Here is a 26,937-nt window from a genome sequence, read left to right as displayed (position 1 = left end):
AAATTCTGTTCTTGTACCACCTCTTTCTCCCTCCCTATCCTTGTTTGGGGATTAATTTTCAGTCAGAATTGTTCTAGGAGCCACTACAAAAACAGAGGAATAGGAAAGAAAGCTGTTTTTTTAAAAAAAAAAAATTGGACAACCTCCCCAGCTTCACATAAGTTCGAAGAGCTGGCTTAAGAAGCTATAGGTACAAGCTTCAAATAACACAGAGAGCTCTGCAAGTTTAGACCCTCTGCTTCTGCCTGGTCTGAATGACGTCTTTGGGACTGTGGGGGCTACAGGCGGCGCCCCCGCCCCAATATGCCCTCTTTGGAAGATGTCGCCTTGAATTTCGAGGGGGGAACTTTATTTATTTATTTATTTGTTTATTTATTTACAATATTTTTTAGCCGCACCATTGCCAGTGGCGTCTTTCCCGCCCCATCCTGAGTTCCACTAACAATATCGTCCCGCGCGCTCGCATTCTACCCCCTGATTAGGACGGTGAACCGCAGAACCAAACCTCCCTCCCTCCCCACCTCTTTTTTTTCTTTTTTGGTATCCGCCCCTCTCAGAGGAGAAGGAGGCGCTTCTTTCGCTATAGTCACGTGACGGCCGCATCCGGGCCTTTTGCCTTCTCTCCCTCTTCCCAACATGGCGGCCTCAGGTGAGTGGTGCTCGGTGGGGCATGGGCCTTTGGCTACCGTCAGGCCGGAGGCGTTCGGCTTGACCTTCTGCCGTCGCCGGGAGGGAGACGGGGCGCCTCCGGGAAGGCGGCTCTTCCGCTTTAAGCAGCTCCAGCTCTCGAGGCCTCCCCTTCCGCGGGCTGAACCCGAGCAGACACGCACCGTGGCTTCGAACGCGGCCATGGCCTTGGTGGCCCTCAGCTCCGACGCGCGCCTGCCTCTCTCGCGGATGGGGTGTTGTGTGTTTGTGTGTGGGGGGGAACGGCGGAGAGAAGGCGGGAAGGCCTTCCGTGCGCTGAGGGACCCTTTCGAAGGGGTGGGGGAAGGGGGGGCGCCACGGCGGAGGGCTGACGGAACCTTCGGCCGGGTTCCAGTGCGCAAGCGCGGCGGCGCGCGCGGTAGGGCGCGGGCGAAGTGGGGAGGGGAAAAAACCTGGGCGGCGCCCACGTGGGTGCAGCTCTTGCTGACTCCTCACAGTCTGGACACGGAGGGGCGTGGCGTGGCGGAGCACGTCCGGAGGGGAGTTTGCCTGCCCTGCCCGCCGGCCCCCTCCCTCGCACAGAGTGGGCTCGCTTTTCGCCCCCGTTTGTTTTTCTCAGCCGATCTCCCCCCCCCCCATAAAAAGGTGGTGGTGGTGGTGGTGGGGCGTTCTTGATTCAAACCTTGTTTGGGCCACGAGGTCACTCTCAGTGGCGCTAGGCAAAATATTTTCCCCTCACCCCCACAGGAGCACTTCCTCCCACAGCAGATTTGTAACCTGAGATTTTAAAAAAGTGACCCACCTTACACAGCTTTTGTCAGGATTGTTGAGGCTTCTGAACGTGACAGCCTCTGAACACTCAGTTACATAAATACTGTTATTCTGTCTCAGTGGACTTGAAAGAGATGGTAGCCAGTCCCTGTTCAGTTCCCAGGGCATGGCCTGTGGTTAGTTTTCATAGGCGATTCTCTTGCTTTACCCACCTCTGTACCATCTTTGAGTAACAGGTTCTTGCTTTCCGCTGAGATGGCCTTCCTATTTAAGTTCTTTCTAAATCCAAGGCGTCTTTCCACTTTGGCTATTAACTGCTACCTTTAGAATACAGTATTTGACATGTGAGGTGGAGTACTTTTACTGTGTGCAAGATAATTTCCCCAGTCTGTCCCCCTGATTATACATCATAGTCTTGAAAATGTCTATGTGGCTTTCATGTGTGGCAGAAGAGCATTGTACCATGTCAGAAAGCAAGAAATGAAGTATTTTCTGTTATCCTTTAATTAAAAAGTGCTAGTAGATACTGGTGTCTCCTCTATATAACAAACAAGTCATATTTGTTTCTTGTTTGTTATATCAAAATTTGCACACCAGATGTGGGGAATGTTGATAGTAGTTGTAGCTTGTCTCCTTTTATTTGTGTATCCTTGTCCTTCATTGATAGGGTTTTTAACCATATGGTACAATACAATGTTTTGTAGCATTTTTGCTTTAACATAAAATGAAGCTACTTTCCCCTGTTTTAATTGGCATGCAACACATCACCCTCTGTGCAGAAGCTGCTGCAGCTGCTGGGTTGGGATGTGCCCTTTTCTTGTGGTGGGAGAGTTAATTTATTTCTGTTTGGATATTTTGCCAAGCTCCAGGGTCATTTCGCAGCAGCATCTTCAGTTAGCGTCTTGGATAATGGGAACTATTTCTGTCCAAAGTATCCTTCCAGTCAAAACTGATGAGTCGTGTGTAAATTACCATGTGACCTTGTAAGGCGTCTCTTTGTACCCTCTATCGTTAGCAAGCAGAATTTCTACTTGTGTACTCAAGAAAATGCAACTCCTCCACTGAGAGTACATGTTTTATTCTCTGCTATTTCTAGATCAGTGTTCTACAGACTGGATTCCAGGAAACTCCAGCTTTCTTTGTCAAGTCTGTAATTGATTCCTCAGTGAGAAGCTCAGTAATAACAGATAAATTTTTTCCTTAAACTCTGATGTCTATAAAAGATAAGGGAAATGTTGACTATATTCTCAACGAACTGAGTGCATTCTCAGTTCATGTGGGGTGACCCTGATGTTAGGTGTTTCAAGAGCCCTGGTGAATTATAGATACCCAAGAAAAGGAGTCACAGATTACTCGTCTGTGCATTGAATCCAGCTTTTAAGTCATTTTTATCCAGCCTTGTAGTAACACTATCAACGTATTCACGAAGGCTTTCACGACAGGGATCTAATGGTTGTTGTGGGTTTTTCGGGCTCTTTGGCCATGTTCTGAAGGTTGTTCTTCCTAATGTTTCGCCAGTCTCTGTGGCCAGCATCTTCAGAGTGCTGTCCTCTGAAGATGCCGGCCATAGAGACTGGCGAAACGTTAGGAAGAACAACCTTCAGAACACGGCCAAAGAGCCCAAAAAACCCACAACAACACTATCAAAGTTTAAATTGGGATATAAATGGGGGTGGGTGGGTGGCAGCTTGCACATTTTCTGCAGTTATTTCAAAGGGAAGTCAGTATAGAAAACATTTTCTTTGTGCAGGCATTCTAAAAACCATTGCTCTGTATTATGCTCACTTTGTATGTCTGGTCTTATATAAAGCAGCTACAGTATTTTGCTTTTACAGATTGTGCCGCAACATACTTGTTGGATTAAAATAGTGGTTCTGGTCTTTGTTCCTTTTTTATGTGTATGGCTGTTTCCTGTCGTTTGAATAGGTCTGCCTCTGCAGTTTTTTTGTTTTATTCAATACATCTCCGTACCACCCACCCAAAAGAACATGAAAGATGTCAATTTCTTCTGTTTTCTAGGAGATAAGGTTTGAAGTCATAGTCTATGGTGGGAGATAGCTAGCAAATGCTGGTTATTAGAATATATTGACTTCTTAATTCTTTACCTTTTACAGTTGGGTTACTTGTTTGACTTGGGCATGGAATTGGACTTTCCTTGATTTCCTTGTTCCTTGGGCTGCTTGATTTCTGGAGGGTCAGGAGAGAGTCCATTAATATTTCATGTTTTCCTTTTGACTTTCCTTTGCATGGCCAGCAAAGTTTGAAATGCTTTGACCTGCAATATGATGGATATGGGTATTTAGGGGTTCTTAAGAAATTGGGAGAAAGAAGTACTGTCACATCTTTCTCTCTGAATCAAGGTGTGAAGATTCCTGAATAAAGGAGTGCTGTTTGTATCTGCTTAGATAGTGTGGGCCAAAGTCTGGACTCCAATGAATAGTTCATGCTAGACTTGGGTGCAGTGAAGGAATGCATACCTAAGTATCTATTATGACAGAGTGTCACTTTAATATTGTACCCAAACCAAACAGATTTGCTGTATTTCCACAGTTTGCTTTGTCAATATATTTGTGTTAGAAGTGCTACTTATAAATTTGCTCTCATGGGGGGAGAGGCTATATTCTTTGTCTCCCAACAGTAGTACAAATATCTTGAGTGTAGCCCCCCCCCCAAAAAACAACAACAATCATGTAAGTTGGGTGTAAATCTGGGTGAGTTTCCTTTTTAGTACCAACTTGGAGCATTAGAAAGAGATTGAACCAGCTCAGGATTTTATCTGGGTCTGGTGACATTAAGATTACTTTCTCTTTCTTAACAGAGTTTTGGAAACATCTGTTTACACAACTGAGCTTCCCACTTATTTTGCACATGTAAGCGGCTATTTCCTGTGTAGTTTTCTAAATAAAAGACAACAAAGTTTTAGTTTATGGTTACATTTATTGTTTTACAGTGGCGCCTCGCATAGCGATCGCTCCATATAGCGACGAAATCGCTTTGCGATGGACTTTTTGCCATTGCAAAAGTGATCGCTTTGCGATGGTCCCTATGGGGGAAATTCGCTTTGCAATGATCGCAGGGAAGCGATCATCGCAAAGCCCCCATTTTCGGCCAGCTGATTGGTGGTTTCAAAATGGCCGCCGGGTAAACAAAATGGCCGCCCCGCTTTTTTCAGGCACGGATACCTCACTTTAGAGGCACCGAAAATGGCGGCGCTATGGAGGATCTTCGCTTAAAGGTGAGTTTTTAGCCCATATGAACGCATTAATCGCGTTTTAATGCGTTTCTATGGGCTTTTTATTTCCGCTTAGCGATGTTATCGCTTGGCAGTGATTTTTTCTGCACGGATTAACATCGCTAAGCGAGGCACTACTGCATTTTATAAGAGCATAGCAGTTTGTCATAGGCAGTACTACAGTTTAGTGATTTTTTCAGACTTTTTTGGACTCGGGAAAGGAAAGAGGTCTCAGCTGGTCTGTTTTTCTTTTAGGTATTTTGCATACAGTACAGTTCTTTATTAGGATACATCTTTGTATAAGGACAGGTTTATTTTAGCCAGTTTTATTATATTAGCCTATATTGTTATGATAATCTCTCTGTAGACTTCAAATTGGAGGAGAATGAGAGGTCATGAATTCAGCAGTTTTAATGCACTTTATAGCTAATTAGAGCCCATGTTTCTGTTACTTAAATCTCCCAAGGCATATTTTCTTGGTAAAAGTACCTTTGTCTTGTTGCCAAGGATAAGTATGTGTTTGGTGCTCTTGGGTGATAAGACAGTTCCAGAAAGCAATTTTATGCTAAATGGTTTTTGTCAGATAACAGCAATTGCTGTGTGGCTGATGAAGTTGCTCATCTAGGTTACAGGAATGGTAGGTATTTTGTTGACACAAGTTTCTAGGTTTTATTTTTGTTATAATTATTAATAATAATAAATGTGAAGAAAACAGCCTTGCAGGTTTTAACTGGTAGAGGCATGACAGAGGCTGGTTGCCAAAACTTGGGTCTGAACTGTCAGCAGGAAGTTGTATTTTATGGATACCCTGTATTAGCAAGAAGAGTTTTTTTTCATCTATATGTTCTTCTTGAATTTTGATACAATTGGCAATGTAGAACCAGCACAGTGTGGCTTTGCAGTAAGTCTGGCTTCAAATGGTTTGCTCTGTGCTCTCTGAGTTGTTGGCCATGTGCTAACCAAGCCTGCAGCTTATGAGTTGAGTGCTTGCTAGTTAGTATTGCAGTTGTAGTCACTGAAAAACCAGTACAAGACATTTATATTTAGGAGTGTTTTAGAGGCAGAACAGAGGTAGAAATGGCTGTGTTGTATATGTGAAGCATGCCTGACTTGTTTGCTTCTGTTGTATGGACACAACTTACATGAGGCTGTCTTTGCAGTAAATTCTGGTACTGCTGACTGACTAGTTTTCCCCCTCAGCTGACATAATACCATAAATGTGTGTCCTTGGCAATATGAATTGCGACCTCTCCAGAATCCTGAATTGAATACAGTGGTGCCCCGCATAGCGACGATAATCCATTGCGGAAAAATCGTCGCTATACGGATTCGTCGCTATGCGGAACAAAAAAGCCCATAGGAATGCATTAAAACACGTTTAATGCGTTCCTATGGGCAAAAAACTCACGGTTCTGCGAAACTCCTCCATACGACCGCCATTTTCACTGCCCGGTAAGCGAGGAATGGGCGCGAAAACACTGCGGGTGGCCATTTTTTCCGGCGGCCATTTTGGAACAGCCGATCAGCTGTTAAGAAAAGATCGCTATGCGAAAATCGGTAAGCGAAACAGCTTACCGATCGTCGCAAAGCGATGTTTTACCATTTAAAACATCGCAATGTGATCGCAAAAACCATCGCAAAAAAGACATCGCTATGTGGATTCGTCATTAAACGGGGTGCCCATTATGCAGGGCACCACTGTAGTTTAATCATTGCTGTGCTTAGAAGCTTAAATAGTTGATGGAAGCAGCCTAGTGTTACTAGTGGTGTGTGGTAGAGGTTTTTCAGTTACATGCAGTTTTTCCATGAGAGTATTTCCATTGTGCTAAGAGTGTCTCTCTGACATTCTATTAAGGTTGCCAACTTTTAACCTAAATAACACCCTGTCCTTGGTGGTACTTTGAGAAGGTAAAGTTCAGGCAGAGACAACAACATTTGATTTGCAAGAAAAAGTCTTGTAATTTCTGGCTGAAATCACAAACAATATGTAATTACTGGCTTTTCAGAGCCCCCAGTGTAAGTTGCCCTGGGGAAGCACTTCTCAACATGGGAGAGGCAGCCCTGGTGCTTATGTCTGCCAGCCCCATCTCAGAGATTGACACATGAAGCACAGGCTAGTTGGCAGCAGGTTGGATTTGATTTAAATCAAATCAGTTTAACTGACATTTTAAAGTTTAAAAATTGGTGGGTATTTGGGCTGTTGGTGTTTTGTTGTTTTTATGATTTAAATTTTAATTTTTGATTTTTAAAATTTAAATATTGATTTAAATTGTGTGTGTGCTGTTAAAACAAAGCATTGGTTTTTATTCACCCTGGTTGCTAGTCCTGAAAGGTCACTTTTAACGAGTAATAGACAAAGGGTATTAAGTAAGACCAGAGTGCTGTTTGAAACGAAAGAGTTAGAAAGTTTATGTGGTGTTTTGTGTATATTCATTAAAGTAAGCTAAGTCAAGTGGGCCCTTGAAAGCCTGGCTAACAACAAGGCCAGTGGAGGTGATGGCATTCCAGTTGAACTATTTAAAATCTTGAAAGATGATGCTGTTAAGGTGCTACATTCAATATGTCAGCAAGTTTGGAAAACCCAACAGTGGCCAGAGGATTGGAAAAGATCAGTCTACATCCCAATCCCAAAGAAAGGCAGTGCCAAAAAATGCTCCAACTACCGTACAATTGCACTCATTTCACATGCTAGCAAGGTTATGCTCAAAATCCTCCAAGGTAGGCTTCAGCAGTATGTGGATCGCGAACTCCCAGAAGTACAAGCTGGATTCCGAAGAGGCAGAGGAACTAGAGACCAAATTGCTAACCTTCTCTGGATTATGGAGAAAGCCAGAGAGTTCCAGAAAAATATCTACTTCTGCTTCATTGACTATGCAAAAGCCTTTGACTGTGTCGACCACAGCAAACTGTGGCAAGTTCTTAAAGAAATGGGAGTGCCTGACCACCTTATCTATCTCCTGAGAAACCTATACGTGGGACAGGAAGCAACAGTTAGAACTGGATATGGAACTACTGATTGGTTCAAAATTGGGAAAGGAACAACTGATTGGTTCAAAATTGGAAAGGAGTACGACAGGGCTGTATATTGTCACCCTGCTTATTTAACTTATATGCAGAATACATCATGCGGAAGGCTGGACTGGAGGAATCCCAAGCCGGAATTAAGATTGCCGGAAGAAATATCAACAACCTCCGATATGCAGATGATACCACTCTGATAGCAGAAAGTGAGGAGGAATTAAAGAACCTTGTAATGAGGGTGAAAGAGGAGAGTGCAAAAAACGGTCTGAAACTCAACATCAAAAAAAAACTAAGATCATGGCCACTGGTCCCATCACCTCCTGGGAAATAGAAAGGGAAGATATGGAGGCAGTGTCAGATTTTATCTTCCTGGGCTCCATGATCACTGCAGATGGAGACAGCAGCCACGAAATTAAAAGACGCCTGCTTCTTGGGAGGAAAGCGATGACATATCTTGACAGCATCTTAAAAAGCAGAGACATCACCTTGCCAACAAAAGTCCGAATAGTCAAAGCTATGGTTTTTCCTGTCGTGATGTATGGAAGTGAGAGCTGGACCATAAAGAAAGCAGACCGCTGAAGAATTGATGCCTTTGAATTGTGGTGCTGGAGGAGGCTCTTGAGAATCCCCTGGACTGCAAGGAGAACAAACCTATCAATTCTAAAGGAAATCAACCCTGAGTGCTCACTGGAAGGACAGATCCTGAAGCTGAGGCTCCAGTACTTTGGCCATCTCATGAGAAGAGGACTCCTTGGAAAAAACCTTGGTGTTACGAAAGTGTGAAGGCAAGAGGAGAAGGGGACGACCGAGGATGAGATGGCTGGACAGTGTCTGCGAAGCAACCAACATGAATTTAACACAACTCCGGGAGGCAGTGGAAGATAGGAGGGCCTGGCGTGCTCTGGTCCATGGGGTCACGAAGAGTAGGACACGACTAAATGACTAAACGACGACGACTGATACAGATGGTAACATTAATTCTGTCAAGGGTATGTGTTTAGTAAAGGGAGCTCTTATAATCCCTGTTCTTTGAACACTGTAGAGGAGAATGTCAGAAGTGAATAAAAATGAAAATGTAAACTGGCATATGTTCTGGTTTTGGACTTATTAAGGTGTACTGTAATGGATAGCGACATGGTGCCACTGCGGGTTAAACTACAAAGCCTCTGGGCTGCAAGGTTGAAAGATCAGCAGTTTGAATCCACACGACGGAATGAGCTCCTGTCACTTGTCCCAGCTCCTGCCAACCTAGCAGTTTGAAAGCATTAAAAATGTGAGGAAATAAATAGGTACCACTACGGTGAGAAGGTAACGGTGTTCCATTTCTAGTCACGTTGGCCACGTGACCACGTGAACTGTTTACGGACAAACGCTGGCTCCATGGCTTGGAAATGGGGATGAGCACCACCCCGTAGAGTCAGACACAACTGGACAATTGTCAAGGGGAACCTTTACCTTACCTTACTGTAATGGATAGGAAGGCATCGCTGAACTGCTTGCCTCGTTTTCACTGAAATAAATCTTGTTTGTGCACATCATTTTAGGAGCTTGCCTGGAAGATGCCCAGGGGCACATACAAGTAGAGATAGCAGATAATGGTTGTTGAAGCTGATTTGTTTGTATGTTATAGTTCCCACAGCAGAAGGAGAGTTGTGAGAGCAAAACAAGGTCAGGATCCTGTTAATCCAAATCATTTGCACAGTGTGATGAGTTTAAAATGTTTGACACTCACAGAAGGAAGTCTCTGATGCCATGTTGTTCAAATAGAAGCCTCATTTGTTCCAACAGGTTGTCTCTGCTTGCACAACAGCATACTGAGAGATCAAGTAGGATTACCCCTGCGTACTGTTCTGCTGGTCTTCAGTGGGAGTGCAGTTTTTTGGAGGGGGGCTAAAATTAAATAATGGCGTTGGGGAAAACAAAGCCCTAGAGAAATATTTGCTGTTAAAACCCTGTTTCCCCGAAAATAATGCAGGGTTTTATATTAATTTTTGCTCCAAAAACGCATTAGGGCTTATTTTCAGGGGATGCTTTTTTTTTTTTCATGTACAATCTATGTTTTTTCAAATAGAGTCATATCATTGTATTAGTGAAGGCTTTCAGGGCCGGGATCTAATGGTGGTTGTGGGTTTTTCGGGCTCTTTGGCCGTGTTCTGAACGTTGTTCTTCCTAATGTTTCGCCAGTCTCTAAGAGCCCGAAAAGCCCACAACAACCAAGAGTCATATCATCTTCTGGTTGCTGCACAGTGGTGGAGGTCGGGCTTTCACTTAACTGAGCTTATTTTTGGGTAGGGCTTATATTACAAGCATCCTGAAAAATCATACTAGGGCTTATTTTCAGGTTGTTATTTTCAGAGAAACGGTAGAGATTGTAGATATAATTTATCCTATCATACAAAAGTGTTTCAGTCTAAAAAGCATTGAGTGCTTGCTTTATTAACAGATTAGGATCAGAGGACTCTCATATTTGAAATACAGTGGTGCCTCGCATAGCGAGGTTAATCCGTTCCGGATTAACCTTCGCTATGCTGAAGCATCGCTGAACGGGGCAGGGATTTCCATTGGAACGCATTAAACATGGTTTAATGCGTTCCAAATGGGCCAAATACTCACCGTTCAGCGATGCTTCAGGATGGCCGGCAGCCATTTTCGCGCCCTCGCCTCGCTTAACGAGGGCGCGAAAACGTTGCGCGCGGCCATTTTGGGCCATTTCCGGGCTTCCGGCGGCCATTTTGGCCGCCGAACAGCTGATTGTCGGGCTTCGTTTTGCGAAGATCGGTAAGCGAAACGCTTACCGGTCTTCGCAAAGCGAATTGAGCCCTATTCAAAAGACGTTAAGCAATCGCATTAGCGATCCGAAAAAACGGATCGCTATGCGATTTTGTCGTTATGCTCTGCGCTCGTTAAGCGAGGCACCACTGTATCTTTATCCTAACTATGGTGTGGATTTAGCACGGGTTGGAGACTTTTGGCAGGATTTTAGGAGGTCTCTTTAATGTGATGTTGTAAATAGTTATTGTAAGGTTGACGGTACAATAATATGTGTGCACCATAGTGGCTAAAATGGAATATGGACCAAGGTTATATAGTTAAAATCTTAGTTGGCATGAACTTATTAATTGACCTTAAGCAACCTAATAATTTTCATCCTCACATTCCAGTTATGCCACCCCCAGCAATATGGAGATAATGTTGAACTGTAAAATGATGAGGTAGGATATGCTAAGATTAGGTGCTATCCACACGCTTTAAAGTGCATTTACATAATCATTTTATATTGAGGTGTAGCATCTAGGGTGTAAACATCTATCATACTGGGCACCTGCAATCCTTTTAGCTCAGTATTTACCCTGAATAATAAAAGTATTTTAAGGCTTCAAGTATAGATCTTTTGCAGTTCTACTATTAGTGATTAAAGGATGACTGTAGTTACCTCTGGAGGATTGCATAAGAAGAGCAAGTATTTTACTTCAGGTTCTCTCCATAATGGCTGGTGCTTCCAACATGGGTTCCATTTTGCTGGTGTGGTGTGTCAGCCTTCTCAGAATAATCTCAAAAATAACTGAGCCCCCAAAGCTTCCTTATCTTTAGAAAAAAAGAGAAGATGGTGAAAGGCAGAGAGTCCTGTTGTAAGTGGACCATGCTGCTGAAGTTTGAAAGTAACTTTTGTATCTTCTGACAGCCTTGCCATGAAGTCATAATGTGATGACATAATTGAAATTATCACAATGTTGAGGTAAATAAAAGTGACCTTGTAACTTTCCTGTAGGATTTACACTCTTAATAAGAGACGGGAGGGAGCAAAATAGTTAAAAACCATGCCGTTTATCTTCGATTGGGGATTGGTCAGTTACTATGCAGGTTGCAGAAGAAAGTAAGTAATTGAAATGAAGAGCACCAACTCAGAAACATACAGTGTTGCATAGCATTGCTAGTTGACTTCATGTGCTGGATTGGTGCCATGCCTTTCACTCAAGGAGTGGAATTCTGTGGTCACCGATGTTGTAAGGGATAAGACACCACCCTCACTAAGTCTGCAGATAACTTGCTACACCCCTGGAAGTATTGTGTAATGAACCATCCTAATAGGGGAATTTGAAATAGTCTATTTTCTTGTCAGGATCTTTTTGCTTGTTAGATGCAGTGAACATGCTCATCCTGTACCCAGTTACAATGGCCAGCATGTGTATATGGTGTCTGTGTGAGTGATGCGTCCATGAAGGCAATGATAATGTTGCTTGTCCTGGTACTGTGGAATGTCTCCCAAGACAAACTTTTCCTGAGGGAAGTTCATGAGAGAAGACTTGGGCCTTGGATCTGTCTTCATGTTGACTTGGGAGAGATTCAGGAAATTAATTCCAACACACACTGAAGCTAGGAAGTTAAATTAGAGGCGTGCTCCAGCAGCTACATCAGACCTGTGTGTCTTTGAAGCACAAACATCTTAGGGACTTTAGCAGCTGGGCAAGATCTGTGACAAGCACACATTTTTACTTGTTAGTAGTTAACTGGCCTTGCTACCCCTCCCCCTTTTTAGTTTCTCACTCTTTTCTCCTCTTTTGTACTTCAAGTCTAGTCAAAGACAGCATAATCCTACTACAGCCTAATTTGTTACCTGTCACAAAGAAGTGTTTGTGCTATTTAGGAACAGAAAGCACATTGGGTTTCTTTTTTTAAAAAAATGCTAATGACAGGATGTAAACACTGAGTGCCTCTTTTGCATTGGAAAGGATGTCCCCTAGAGACGCTTCTGTGGTCTCAGTAGTATGCCGTTATTCAGAATACCTCTTTCTTCCATGTAAATACCTCTCTTTTTCTTTAAATGCATGTGTTGGGATTTTGGGGTTGGTGGATTTTTTTTTTTTTTTTTTTTTTTTTGCATGTTCTAAGAGGCACTGGAGGTGCCAAACTATACTTTGCACATCTGGACCTGTCTACCTGCACCATTGATATTTAAATGGTTTTCCTTGGTCTGATACTCCCAGTGTGTTGGGAAATGTAGTCTACCTCATCCAGGTCTAGCAGGACCACTCGATAATGCTGGCTTAGGTAAATTATATAATTTATTCCATATATTCCACTTTTATACCGCCTGATTTTTGCAAGGCACTATTCTGAATGGTTAACAGATGATGCAGATACACTCATATAGCAATAAAGGTAAATCTAAATAGAAAATAATAAGAACAGAGAAAATCAGTAAAACGGCATAAAACAAACATACCAAGGGACCAGCAATGGTGAGATGGGCAGGACAAATTTGGCAGGTTTGTAGTTAGAGGATGCCATTAAAAGTTTCTTTAAAAACACTTTTCTAAGCAACCTCTTGAAGGTAGAGAGGGAGAGGGTCAGGTGTAGCTCCACTGAAAGCCCATTTCAAAGGGTTGGTGCCACCATCAAGAAGGCGTGATTTCTTGTGGATATTTTTCTGGGCTCCCTCAGCATAGCAACCCATAAGAGTGTGGCCTGCAAAGATCTGGTGGCATGGATCACTTTTTGGGGAAAGGCACTTTGACAAGTTATAAGGGTCTAAACTGTGAATGCTTTATAGCTAAGAACCAAAACCTTGAACCTGGCCTGGAACCTCACAGGCAGCCGATGCAAATGAGCCAGGATTGGGGAAAGGCAGTCGAATTTGCTCATGCTCACACTTGATGTCAGGCTGACGGCTGCATTCTAAACCTGCTGAAGTTTCCAGGCCAGTCTCAAGGGAAGTCCCATGTAGAGAGCATTACAGAAGTCCATCTTGGAGATAACCAGAACATTCACCAACATTGTCAAAGCCTCTTCATCCAGGTAGAGGGGAGCTGAGTAATCAGTTTCAGCTGGCTGAAGGCCAGCCTGGACATAGCTGCAGTCTGGGAATCCCATCTGAGAGTCAGGTCCAGGATCATGCACAAGTTTTGAACTCCATCCCTAGTGAAAGGATTACCCCATGCAACTTGGGGAGAGAGTCCCCCAGCCTCTCGGGGTCTCCCAAAAGAAGGATTGTCATCTTGTGTCGATTAAGTTTCAGTCTGTTAGCCTTGGTCTGTTCCAGAGCTAAGACCAGGCGGCCCTCAAGCACTCGGACAGCGTCCACCGCAGAAGATGTGAGGGAGAGAGAGAGAGAGTTACCTGTCACCAGCATACTGATGGCAATGCACTACAAACCTCTAGATGACCTCTCAGTAGCTTTACATAGATATTAAACAGCATTGGGGAGATTGACAACTCCTGGGGCACCCCACAGTTGAGGGTCCAAGGGGCCGACAGTTCCTTCCCAACGTCCACTTTCTGAACACGACTGTTGAGGAAGGATCACAGCCAGCTGAGCACTAACCGCCGCCGCCCCCCCCCCCCCGATCCCGACACCCAGTATCTTGTCCAGGAGAATACAGTAGTTGATGGTATCAAAAGCTGCTGAGAGATCCAGGAGTATCAACAGGATCATTCCTCCCCCATTGGTGTCCCTTGAAAGGTCATCTTGCAGTGTAACCAAAACTACCTTGGTACCATGCTGTGGCCTGAACTTGGACTGGAATAGGTCAAGGCAGTTCTCCCCCAGGTGTGCCTGAATCTTCTCTGCCGCTATCCACTTGATAACCGTGCTCATTAGGGGATATTGACAACAGGCCTAAAATTATTTAGGTCATCCGTAGCCAAATTCAGCTGCTTCAAAACAGCCCATATAATTTTTTCTTTCATACGGGGCTGGGGGGAGGTAACTTTCCCACAGGGAAATGTTTACAGTTTTAACAACCCAGTCCACAGTAACCCTGTTGTCTGCTTTTAAAAGCCATGATGGGCAAGGGTCAAGCACCTACTCCAGTCAAACTCTGAAACACAACCAAATGGGCAAAGGGAAATGATGCGCCAGGGATCTCAACCCAATCAACCAAGCTGTCCATGGAGTCTAAATCCTGTTGGATCGTCAAAATTTTAGATTTGTAAAAGTCTTCAGATTGATCACAGGTGAAGTCGCCAAGATAAGGCCTTTGCTGACCAAAATTAGTGAGGTTGCAAACCACCCAGAAAAGCTCCTCTTGCTGTTCCGCAGTCTCACTAATCACTCAATATTGAATGCATTTTTGCTGATTGGCAAATCTGGTCAGGATCTTTACTGCAACCGAAGTATATTCCAACAGGTCTCTCATCCACCTCCTCCCTAGCCATCTCCTTGATAACTTCTTAGCTTGAAGCTCCTCTGTAAACCAGCTGGGAGGGTATATCTCTGAATCTGAGAGGTCATTTGGGAGGGATTATGTCATCTGGCTGGGCCACATCACTATACCACCTACTGACCTGGCCTTTGACAGCATCACCAGCCAGGTCTCACCCACCCAACAAGGCCTCCCAAAACCTATCTGGATCAGGAAGTCTCTGGGTGCAAACCATGTTCACTAGTCCATTCTCGAAACACTTTGCTTTGAATTATTGACAGTTCATAATAGGTTTACTCCCAGACTATTTATTCAATGTTTAAAGAGAAAGAGGCAGGTTTTATTGGAAAAGGACATCCTCTAAGGGTTTTATTCTTGAATAGGAGCCTGCTTCCATTGCTTGGTATGTGGGAGACTATTTTCTTTGTTGGATAGTGCCAGTCTTCTGCAAGGGCTTTTGATGTGGTAAAGCTGAAAAATATTCTCTGAAATTGTTTTTATTTGATCTTCAGGACATAGCAGAGTTGAAATTTTGCCAATATAGCACATTCAGGGAGGGGGAGCTAATGTATGAATGATGGATAGAAATTCTCAGGACATTACCACATTTAAAAAAAACAATGTATAGTAATCAAGAGTTTTTAACATGGAGGAAAAGGATGCAACAGTTGCATTGTGGTGTTTGCTTTAACAGGAAGCATTTGGCTAGTAGTACATTTATGGACAATTTGAACTACTTCAGTTGGAGAATTTGATTTTTAAGACTTCTGTTAATGGCCAAACTCTCAATACCTTGAATATTCATTACTTCATGTTTTTGTTTATAAATGGAACAGTTGTACATGATTTCCTAGTCAATACAAGGCTTAAAATGCAATGTATTGTTTTAGTTGTGCTAGTAAAAATTCAGTAATTATGAATGCATTCAAAATGCTGCTTGAAATTATGAATCCCTGCATTGATCATTTCAATACAGTGGTGTCTCGCTTTACGATTGCCCCGTTTAAAGATGAAACCGCATTACAATGAACTTTTTGCGATCGCTTTTGCGATCACAAAATGATGTTTCTTATGGGGGGATTTCGCTTTGCGATGATCGGTTCCCTGCTTCGGGAACTGATTCTTCGCGAAACGACGATTTTCCAACAGCTGATTGGCAGTTTCAAAATGGCCACCGGGTAAACAAAATGGCCTCCCGCTGTTTTCTGGGACGGATTCCTCGCTGCACAGGCTGCGAAAATGGCTGCCCTATGAAGGATCTTTGCTGGACAGTGAGTTTACAGCCCTTTGGAAAGCATTAAATGGGTTTTAATGCGTTTCAATGGGTTTTTTCTTTTCGCATTGCATTTTCGTTCTACAGCGATTTTGCTGGAACAAATTAACATCGTAATGCGAGGCACCATTGTATTTGTTTACTATTAGTTGTCCTTAACATTGTTACAACTTATTTAGCCAGCCAATATTTCTGTTTGCCATTAGTCTTTCCCCAGAGCCTTGTTCAATGCTGGAGAAATGAAAGAAAGGTGTTCTGCATGTCTTGGGTTTTAGAAAGGGCAGCTGACCATGTGTTTGAGTTTCTAATCTCAGTGGTAGAATAAGGTGCCTCACCATGCTGAATTTACAGAAAGTTGCATCTTGGAATGAGATGTACATAGTACGGGACATTATTTCTGACCAGTAGTGCTTTTCCCTGTTGACTGGACTTTTGGAGGCCTGTGCAGAATGCAAATTACCTCCTGTTGTAGTATCTCATTAATAAAACTACTGTGTTAGATTAAGCTGAGAGCGACTAACTATGCAGGCTCAATTTGTATTTAAACTTCGGAATCTCTCATTTCTGAATCATGTCGTTTTCTGTATCTTGTGAGGTGTCACTGCTTCGTGAAGCCTCAAGAAAGCTGAGTGAGTAGTGTCACATCTATGAAGTTGAATGGCCAAGTCCCTTTCCAGAAAAGCGTTCATTTTTCTGGTGGACTTGGGAATCCCAGCATTTCTTGTTTGCTGTGAACTCTGTGATCATGATATGTTGCTAAGAAAGGGCACTGCTGTCATTTCTGCTTCCTTTGATTTTTTAAAAAATGTTTTGCAGGAACTGAGCTGCTCAGCTTGCCTTCTCTCTCCCTGCCCCTGGCATTTGTCTTCTTTTCTTGTTTGCTAGTACCACCACTGCTTTGTTCCTGTTTTTAAACATTGGGCAGTAGAAGTAGGGTTCTTCTTTTTGTTGCTGAAGCTGGGTGGTAGACATGACTAGCTGGAAATGCTGTTGCCTGCTGGCATGTGTTCCAAAGCAAGCTGCTAGCCTAAGACTTCAAGCATATGTCATTGTCCTTTAAAGGATTCTTCCCAGAGCAACAACGGCAGGGGGAGAGAGAGAGTTGTGGTTATCTTTTGCAATGCAGAGCCAGTGGCAGCTATAGACTAAGGAGATTTGGGACATTTCAAGTGCTCTGATTGCCAACATACTTTGAAAAGTGGCATTTGATTGTCTAAATTCTTGGCCACTTTCACTCTTGAAATGCAGGCAGCACAGGTCCCTCTGTTGTTTTGTTGCACATGTTGGAGCATCACCACAGCTGTCCTGCATTTCTGATGGCGAAAGATGGCGAGAGCAGCTATGCTCTAATTCTAGTTAGAAGAATTCAACCAGCCATCCCCATGAAACATATAGCTAGCAATGTTGTTATGCACTGTAAATTGCTTCTGATATATGGTGAACCTAATTTGAAGGAGAGACAGAATCCTAAGGTGTTCTTAAAAATGGCTTTATTGCAATTTAAATGAATTTGTGCAGTAAGCTCATTTTTGTAACATTCTGAGACTTTTGCCTGTTCTCCACATTTGAGTCCACTAGTTGTTTCCAGTTCATTTTGGCTTTTTTCAAGGTATATGAGGTATTGAAGGAATGGTTCTCCATTTCCAGCTCCAGGTTTCCATGGTTTAGTGGGGTTATGAAATCCTGAGTCTTCAACAATCACTCTTTCCAGTGCACTACTTTGGCTTGCATAACAAGCAATACAAGTTCATTTTCCAGCCCTTCAAGTGTAGTGTTACATTTAACAAGCCATAAAGTTACTTTTGTTTTGTTTTCTACAGCTAAAAAGAAGAACAAGAAGGGAAAGACCCTGACTCTGACAGATTTTCTGGCAGAGGATGGTGGTAGTGCTCCCACTTATGTTCCAAAACCAGTCAGCTGGGCAGATGAGACCGATGACTTGGAAGGAGATGGTAAGATGGAAATGTCATTTTCCCATTGCATTTTTCCAAATGTTCATGTGAACATTCTCCCAAGTTCTGCTAGATGAGGCTCGCTTTTTTAAAATGTAACATTAGAAGCCTAAATGTAGTTTAAAGCATCAGATCCCATTGTTTTAGACATGTGTTGGTTTGCTCCTTTTAAAAGGTTAATACTAGTTTGATAGTTTTTAAAAGTGCAAAGTAAAATGACTTTGCTTCTGTTGAAGAGGTTTTTTTTTTTTTGTTCTGGCCAGAAAAGTCCTGTTAGTATTTGAAACTTCCAAGTCCATTCTCTTGATTTTTCTGCTGTCCTTAGTTTTTTTTTTTTGGGGGGGGGGGATAGTAAATTCTAAATTAGAAGTTATTCTTATAAAAGAAAACAGAATGGTAGAGATACCAAGTAATACCTTAGCAATGGGAACCTTCAGCCATGCTAAACAGACAAAACTTGTACCTAAAGTGAAAGGGCAGATGTCATACTCAGCTTTAGAGATGCTTAGAGCATTGCTGTGTCCAGTGTAACTGCAGAGTCTCACCATATTCTCTAGCCATGGGCTAATTGGAAATTGGCACGATACGCATAAGTCTTCCCCCAGATTTGGCAGTTGGTATGTGGAAGGATGCTAGACAGTGTTTCTTCCTTGGAGGCAATGGCTGATTATTGAAAGACATAACTATAATCCTCCACACTTGTGTTTCCAGTCGTAGCAGGTAGGTAAATAGTATTTTGCCATGTATAAGACTATACTTTTGTCTAAAATCTTTAGACTAAAAATTGAGGGTCGTCTTATACACAGAAGTAAGCTGAGGAGAGAACACAAGTGGAGGGGAAGCAGGGATCAAAGTGATCCTGCAGGGCTTTGATCCCTGCTTTCCTCACCACTTGCTAAGCCTTAGCAAAATGAAAGCAGGGATCAAAGCACTGCAGGATGGCTTTGATTTCTGCTTTCCCATCTGCTTACTAAGTCCCATGGGCTTAGCAAAAGGAGGGGGAAAGGATCAATGCAATCCTATGGCTGTATAAAGGGAAAAGGGATCAAAATGATTGTGCAGTGTCAGGATTGCTTTGACCACTTTTTCCCTTTTGCTAAGCCCCACGGGGCTTAGCATGAAGGGAGAAAGCAGGGATCAAAGCGATCCTGCAGTGCTTTGTTCCCTTTCCCCCTACACTTGCTAAGCCCCACTTAGATTTCTTAATTTTGGGTTAGAAACGGGGGAGGGGGGATCTTATACTTGGGGGCATCTTATACACAGAAAAATATGGTACTTAGCGGAAGAGAGTTGTTTTCTGAAGTAGAAAGTAGGAGCCTTTGTACCTGCTGTTTGATGAACAGGATTGTAAGCGTTGGTAACTCACCAGAATAGTAAACATAATAATTACTACTGTGCCCACAGGGTAGTATCATTTTGCTGAGGCTGAACCCGGACAAGACGGAGGTACTGAGGGTGGGCGCCCCCACACCTGGGGATATGGGAAACTCCCTCATTTTTGGGGGGGTGACTGCCCGCCAGGGATGGGGTCCGTAGCTTGGGGATCCATCTGGACCCGGCGCTCACCATGGAGACCCAGGTGGCGTCCGTGGTCCGTTCCGCTTTCTTCCATCTCAGGCGGATAGCCCAGCTGCGGCCCTACCTTGATGTGGGGTCTCTCACCACTCTGGTGCATGTGCTTGTAGTCTCGAGATTAGACCATTGTAATGCGCTCTACGTGGGGCTACCTTTGAGATTGCTGCGGAAACTACAGGTGGTGCAGAATGCGGCGGCCAGATTACTCAGTGGGCTGAGAAGATACCAACATATCTCCCCCACCCTGGCCGCATTGCATTGGCTGCCCATCCGATTCCGCATCGATTTCAAAGTGTTAACGCTTACTTATAAAGCCCTAAACGGTTTAGGACCTCGATACTTGGCGGAACGCCTTCTCCCACCAAGATCTACCTGTGTCACTCGCGCGAGCCAGGAGATAAGGCTGAGGGGCCTAACGCCGAGAGAGGCCCAAAAGGAAAAGACCAGAAACCGGGCCTTCTCGGCGGTGGCTCCTCGCCTTTGGAACAACTTGCCCCCTGAGATTCGCGCGGCTCCCTCGCTGGGCATTTTTAAGAAACAACTAAAAACATTGATGTATAGGCAGGCCTTCCCAACAGAAAACCCTTGACGATCTTTTTCTTACTCTGTTCTTTATTTTTATTTATGTTTCAGCTGTAATGTCTTAAAATTACATTGTTGTTTTTATTGTAAGCCGCCTAGAGTGGTCTAATATGATCAGATAGGCGGGATAGAAATAAAATAAATAAATAAATAAATAAATAAAAAATAAATTGTTCACCCTATGTCGTTTACTGATATGTAAAACTTCTTTCCTAGTTTCTACCACCTGGCATAGCAATGATGACGATGTGTACCGAGCCCCTCCGATTGACCGTTCCATCCTGCCCACTGCACCGCGGGCAGCTCGGGAGCCCAATATCAACAGAAGCCGTCTCCCAAAATCACCTCCCTACACTGCCTTTCTAGGAAACTTGCCCTATGATGTAACAGAAGAATCTATCAAGGACTTCTTCAGAGGACTGAATGTATGTAATAGACAGCTTAAATTTTCCTTTACATTATATGTTTATTATATATTGGTCCCATTGGGGACTAGGTGGACAGCATTCAGGAGAGTCCTGAGGGTCTTGAGCTTCTTCTTCCTCTTTATTGATTGATTGATTGATTGATTGATTGATTGATTGATTGATTGATTGATTGATTGATTGATTGATTGATTGATTGGAGCGGTGTTAGCTTTTCCCAAAGAGCCCTATTCTAGCCCCTTACCAACTACCAGTGAGAGGTGATCAGCAGTTTTCCAGTTGGTTGCAGTCCATTGTCTATAGTTGCTTAACAACTATTTCCCCTAAAAATAAAGAGAGGATACCCAAAGCTAGTGACTGATGTATAGATTATTGGATGATCAACTGAAGCTGTCTAAAAATTAATTTCTAAAACGATTGAAACATTGGACAAAAACACCAAAGATGCTTATATGAGTTAGTTTGCTCACACTTTTCCAACTGCATTTTGAGGATGTATTATTAATGCAAGTCAATCTAATAGGAATTAAATACCATCTGTTAATTAGTTTATACAACATCACAATACACTTTCAGCTGATGTAAGAGCAAAGTAATATTAGTAGTGATGTTGAAGTATCTTTCTCTTAACTGTATTATGAATTTAATTCTACTTTAATGTTTATAAGCTTATTTCCTGTTGTATTCAACTGTGTTGTCAACTGCCTTCTTGAATTTCAGGTTTGGGAGAAAGAGGCCATATCAATAAAATAAGTGAATAAATTAATTAATGAAAGCACAGTTGCCCACCGATAGCAGATATAAATTAAAAGGATGCAGGTCCAGGATGGCAAATCACAAAGAGATGCATCAGGCATCCTTCTTTGTGGGAAGACAGTCTTGCCTTAGAGGAGCTGTTCTCCGTAGAAGGCTAGCACCTCTCTTGCAGCATATAATTTGGGAAATTGCTGCTCTTATCACTCTGTATTGTAAAACTGATCACAATTCCCAGCAGACAAATCTCTTGTTTTCAAATGCTGCGCAAAGCTCCAGAAGGAAAAGAACCATGTCACATTTCTGTCCTGGAAAAGCAGCTTCCGCACTGTGAAACTTCTGCTTTGGGATGTCTTGAATCAGGAACCTTTCCTGCTGGGACCATGCTATCCAATAATCTCTCTCTCTCTCTCTCTCTCTCTCTCTCTCTCTCTCTATCTCTCTATCTATCTATCTATCTATCTATCTATCTATCTATCTATCTATCTATCTATCTATCTATCTATCTATCTATCTATCTATCTATCTATCTATCTATCTATATATATATATATATATATATATATATATATATATTATATGTGGTGGCAGGTGTGCTTCAAACTAGAATTAAATCAGTAAAAAGCCCCACTGAACTTACTGGTACAGTGGTGCCTCGCACAACGATTGCTTCATACAACGATGAATTCACACAGCGATGGGTTTTTTTGAGGAATTTTCCCCATCGTTTAACGATGTTCTCTATGGGGGAATTTCACTTAACGATGTCCCTTTTTGCTCATTTAAAAGTGTCTTAAAATGTTTGAAACCTGTTTTAAATGCTTGGATTCCATAGTGCACCTTGTGAAACATGTGCAAACTTAATTTGGTTTTGTTCTGAGTCTTCATTAATTTTTGATGATTTTTTTATTTTCCCCATTTAAATCAATTGAATGGACAGTTCAATTCATTTAAATAGGGAAAACAAAAAATCACCAAAAATTAAGGACGACTCAGAACAACACCAAATTAAGTTTGCATAGGGTTCAGGAGGTGGGCTAACAATTGCAAGCATTTAAAACCTGTTCCAAACATTGTAAGACACTTAAAAATGAGCGAAAAGGGACATCGGAAAAGACTTCAAAAGCACTGAAGCCGGCTTCAGTGCTTTTGAAGCTCTTCCGTTTTCGCTCATTTTTAAGGGTCTTACAATGTTTGGAACAGGTTTTAAATGCTTGCAATCGTTAGCCTACCTCTTGAACCCTATGCAAACTTAATTTGGTGTTGTTCTGAGTCGTCCTTAATTTTTAGTGATTTTTTGAATTTTCTCTCAATGGAATGCATTGGACGGAAAGTTCAATACATTCCAATGAGAGAAAATTCAAAAAATCACTAAAAATTAAGGACGACTCTGAACAACATCAAATTAAGTTTGCATAAGTTTCAGGAGGTGGACTAACCATTGCAATCATTTAAAACAGTGTCCAAACATTGTAAGACACTTTTACAGGAGCGAAAAAGGACCTCGCAAAGGCATTGAAATGTATTGAGTCGGCTTCAATACATTCCAATGAAGGAAACATTGTTTCACTCAACGATGTTTCCTATGGGTTTTTTCACTTAAAGACGGCAATCTGTTCCAATTGGAACGGATTAACCAGTTTTCAATTCATTCCTATGGGAAATGGTGTTTCACAGAACAATGTTTCACACAACGTTGATTTTTTTGGAACCAATTAACATCGTTGTGTGAGGCACCAGTGTACTTAACTTTTGAGTGGACTTGTACAGGAGTGTTCTGTAAAAGTTGCTTTCCTTGATATCTTGATGCCTGTTTATAAGTGAACAATTATATATATAACAATTAGTGTGAGTGATTTTAAGTATAGAATCAAAAGGAGGTGCATCATTAATATGGAATTAATGCCTCTCTGTGTGATCTGATTTAAGAAGTCATCAGCTATGCCCACTGTTGATTTCTGTTTCTTAGTGACTTATCCATCTCTTATCACTAACCCAGGTCAGTTTTGTATTTTATTTTTCATTTTGCTGTTAGATTCTTTGAGTCCCATTAGGCCAATGTGCAGTATATCAGAATCCAACTGCTTTGTGAATTATGCTCCTGTTTGTGTCACACAACGGGTATGCATTAATCTTCCTGAGTTCTTCAGGTGAAAACTGATATAAATCTCTTACTAAAAAATGACATGTCGTGGGTTTTCTTTTCTGTCATACAGTATGGCTGCTGACTCCTACCATTGTGTCATTTAGGGAAGGTTGTTACTGAAAATCTTTTCCCTTCTGAATTGCAGATAAGTGCTGTTCGTTTACCACGAGAACCTAGTAATCCAGAGAGGTTGAAAGGATTTGGATATGCTGAGTTTGAAGACCTGGACTCCTTGCTCAGTGCTTTGAGCCTCAACGAAGAGGTAGTTTGAAACTTGTCAAGAAATATTGACAATCTCCAGCCCACATGTTGTGACGACCCGACCCCCCAATCTGCTGCATAAAGAATGTTACAGGAGGCAAAACTCTGAAAACTTAATTCACATACTAAGTATTGTTACATAGAAGCAGTTTCCTTTTATAAGTATGAGTATATACCCACTGTAGTGAGGGAATTATTTGTTCAAAAACCACCTCTGTAATAGCTGATGTCAGATTTCCAGTGCAGAAAAGACAGAAACTATTCTAACAGTAGCTGAAAGATGAAGGCATCCAATGCAGTTATGCCAATTGTTCAGTTGTAAACCTCTAAACTTTATTAGTTGAGCAGTCATCATCTTGAGTTCTTTCTGTGATCGTGTCACTTTGATCCCATGTGGGGCATCTTTTTGAGCTGTATGTTCCAGTTAAGGCTCAGATTTTGTCATGTGTTTTCTGGCATAAAATCAGGCATGGCGCCTGTGTGATTCTTCTCTGCAGTAATCTAGCATTTCTGTATCACCATCTGGTAATCAGTCTTCTAAGAGGAGGCTGTGGTAAAGGAAAAGAGGTTCATTTCCATAACGAGTCATTTCACTTAATTAAATACTAAAAGAACAGGGGTTGTCAGAAGTGTGGTGGGCAATTGTGGGTGCACAGATTGTGAACATTAGTAAACCAAGCATAGCACGCAAGGCTGTATGCCAGTACAGTGCCTCGCATAGTGATTGCTCCATTTTATGACGAAATCACTTTGCGATGGACTTTTTGCCATCGCAAGAGCGATCGCTTTGCGACGGCCCCTATGGGGAAAATTCGCTTTGCGATGATCATGGGGAAGCGATTATCGCAAAGCTCCTATTTTTTGGATGATCGCAGGGAAGCACTTCCCAGCGATCATCCCAAAGCCCCGCCGATCAGCTGTGCTTCGTCTCTCTCTCTCCACCCCTTGCAGCTCCAGCCTCGGCAGGGAGACTGAGGCACCACCGCCGCCACCCTGGCCCAGAAAGACCCTCTGCGCCCATTTTCGCACCCCTCGCAGTTCCAGCCTCGGCAGGGAGACTGAGGCACCGCCGCGCCACCCTGGCCGAGAAAGACCCTCTGTGCCTGCAGCAACCTTAAGCCTGGGCTTAAGGTTGCTGCAGGCGCAGAGGGTCTTTCTCAGCCAGGGTGGCGGTGGCGGTGCCTCAGTCTCCCTGCGGAGGCTGGAGCTGCGAGGGGTAGAGAGAGAGACGAAGCACAGCTGATCGGCAGCGCTTTGGGATGATTGCGGGGAAGGGGAAGCAATCATCGCAAAGCCCCGCCGATCAGCTGGCCGAAAATGGGGGCTTTGCGATGATCACTTCCCTGCGATCATTGCAAAGCCCCCATTTCCACACAGCTGATCGGCGGTTCCAAAATGGCTGTTTTGCCTCGCTTTAGAGGCACCCAAAATGGCCGCCACTATGGAGGAATTTCGCTTAAGGTTAGTTTCTAAGCCCATAGGAACATATTAAACGCGTTTTAATATGTTCCTATGGGCTTTTTTAAATTGCTTAGTGATTAAATCACTTAGCAATGTTTTTCCTGGAACGGATTAACGTCGCTAAGTGAGGCATCAGTGTACAGTTTTATAGGAATTGGGGTATGGATTTACTGTACTTCATATTACTTTGTTCCTTAAAGGTGATCTCTCACTTCTTGGTCATCTCTCTCTTTTTGGACTTAAGCAAGCTAATATTCCATTGTCCTGTTTAGTCTCTAGGGAACAGAAGAATACGAGTGGATGTGGCTGATCAAGCTCAGGATAAAGGTGAGAAAATGACTCAATAGAGGTCATCTTGTGATAGCTAAAGTTATGTACAGAGGCTTCAAAATGAAGCTGTGGAGTTGACAGGTTTCCCATCATCTGCCAGCAAGTTCATTCCAGAGTAGCTGTGAAATGGGCAAGAGTGGAGCTTCTCCGCTTGAGTTTGTCAGATTCACCAATGCTCATTGCAAGGAGAGGGCTAGAAAATTACGTTGGGTTTTTCTGTGATGGGAAATTGATAGAGGCTAGACTTGATGATCCAAAGGGTCCCTTCCAGCTGTGCAGTTCTTAGCAATGACGATGCAGATTAGAATTCTGAGACACACCATGAATGACAAAATCTTGTTAACAAAAAGCAACATCTGTAGAAATATAAGAATGTGTTCCTTTCCTCTTTGTAGAGTCATCTTATGTAGAATCCTGTTCATTTAATACTATTGAGGAAAAGTTGTCATATAATCATCACTTCCCCCACACTCCAGTCAGCTCTCCTGCACACCAAGCATAGCTTGATGGAGGGGGAAAATGCCTGCATGATTGCCCTTAAGTGGATGTTTTTTTGTTGACAGGATTTGGGCCATCATCCCTTAACTTGGGCTTAAGCCCTCAACTTTCAAACTAATTCTGTGATATAGCAATTTAGTTGTCCACCCATCTGAACTGACCTCCCTCCCTCCCCCCTTTCTTCTGATACTCCATCTTCCACAAAGGGTTGGTATTGCTTTGAAGCATGTGTCATTCCCACCCACCCACCCTTTTCACTCTGGGCCCTGTGGAAAGGGACTGACATTCTCTTCAAAATTCTCCATTTCCAGTAACTGAGAGTGGAGATGGTGAGGACTGCGCAGCTGTCGAAAAGCCTACTGAACCAGAAGTCTGGGCCTTTCTTACATGTGCACCTTCTCTTGTCATAGAAATGCTGTACAGGGTTGATATGTATTGCTTTCCTTATTAAATTCTTACTTCCTGCTTCCCATTGTTCCTTCTTTTGTCACAAGTTAGAAGAGATGGTACACACCTCTATAACCAGTAGTTCTTTGAACCATCCACGTTGCTCTACTAAGCCACATAATTCAGTTTTGAGTGGTAAAATGGCATCTGTTCTGATCAAGATTTGCAATTTATTCTGTATGAATCCAAGGACTGAATGTGCCATCTTAACCCTTCAGATCCTTTTTTCTTCTACAGATCGGGATGATCGCTCTTTCGGTAGAGACCGTGATCGCAACCGGGATTCAGAGAGATTTGAGACTGATTGGAGGGCTCGTCCTGCAACAGACAGCTTTGATGACTTCCCTCCTCGCAGAAGCGAGGATAGCTTTGGAGACCGTGAGTTCATGACTAGTTTGCCTGCTGTGCTTATAGCCTGAG

The 26,937-nt window shown here is 42.8% G+C and overlaps 1 protein-coding gene across 1 annotated transcript in view; it reads left to right on the top strand.

The window, feature by feature from the left end:
• The first annotated feature begins 542 nt into the window (after nt 1-542).
• EIF4B (eukaryotic translation initiation factor 4B) overlaps nt 543-26,937 on the top strand; it is a 42,435-nt gene continuing 16,040 nt past the window's right edge. Inside the window, exons 1-6 of the mRNA XM_020778821.3 lie at nt 543-649; nt 17,908-18,039; nt 20,413-20,621; nt 23,666-23,782; nt 25,515-25,569; nt 26,755-26,895. Of these exons, the coding sequence (XP_020634480.2) occupies nt 637-649; nt 17,908-18,039; nt 20,413-20,621; nt 23,666-23,782; nt 25,515-25,569; nt 26,755-26,895 (667 nt within the window). The 5' untranslated portion in view covers nt 543-636. The remainder of the gene's footprint in view (nt 650-17,907; nt 18,040-20,412; nt 20,622-23,665; nt 23,783-25,514; nt 25,570-26,754; nt 26,896-26,937) is intronic.

This window comes from Pogona vitticeps, chromosome 2 (genome assembly GCF_051106095.1).
Source record: "Pogona vitticeps strain Pit_001003342236 chromosome 2, PviZW2.1, whole genome shotgun sequence".
Lineage (NCBI taxonomy): Eukaryota > Metazoa > Chordata > Lepidosauria > Squamata > Agamidae > Pogona > Pogona vitticeps.
Note: the sequence above shows the minus strand (reverse complement) of the source record. Positions and strands in the feature narration are given on the sequence as shown.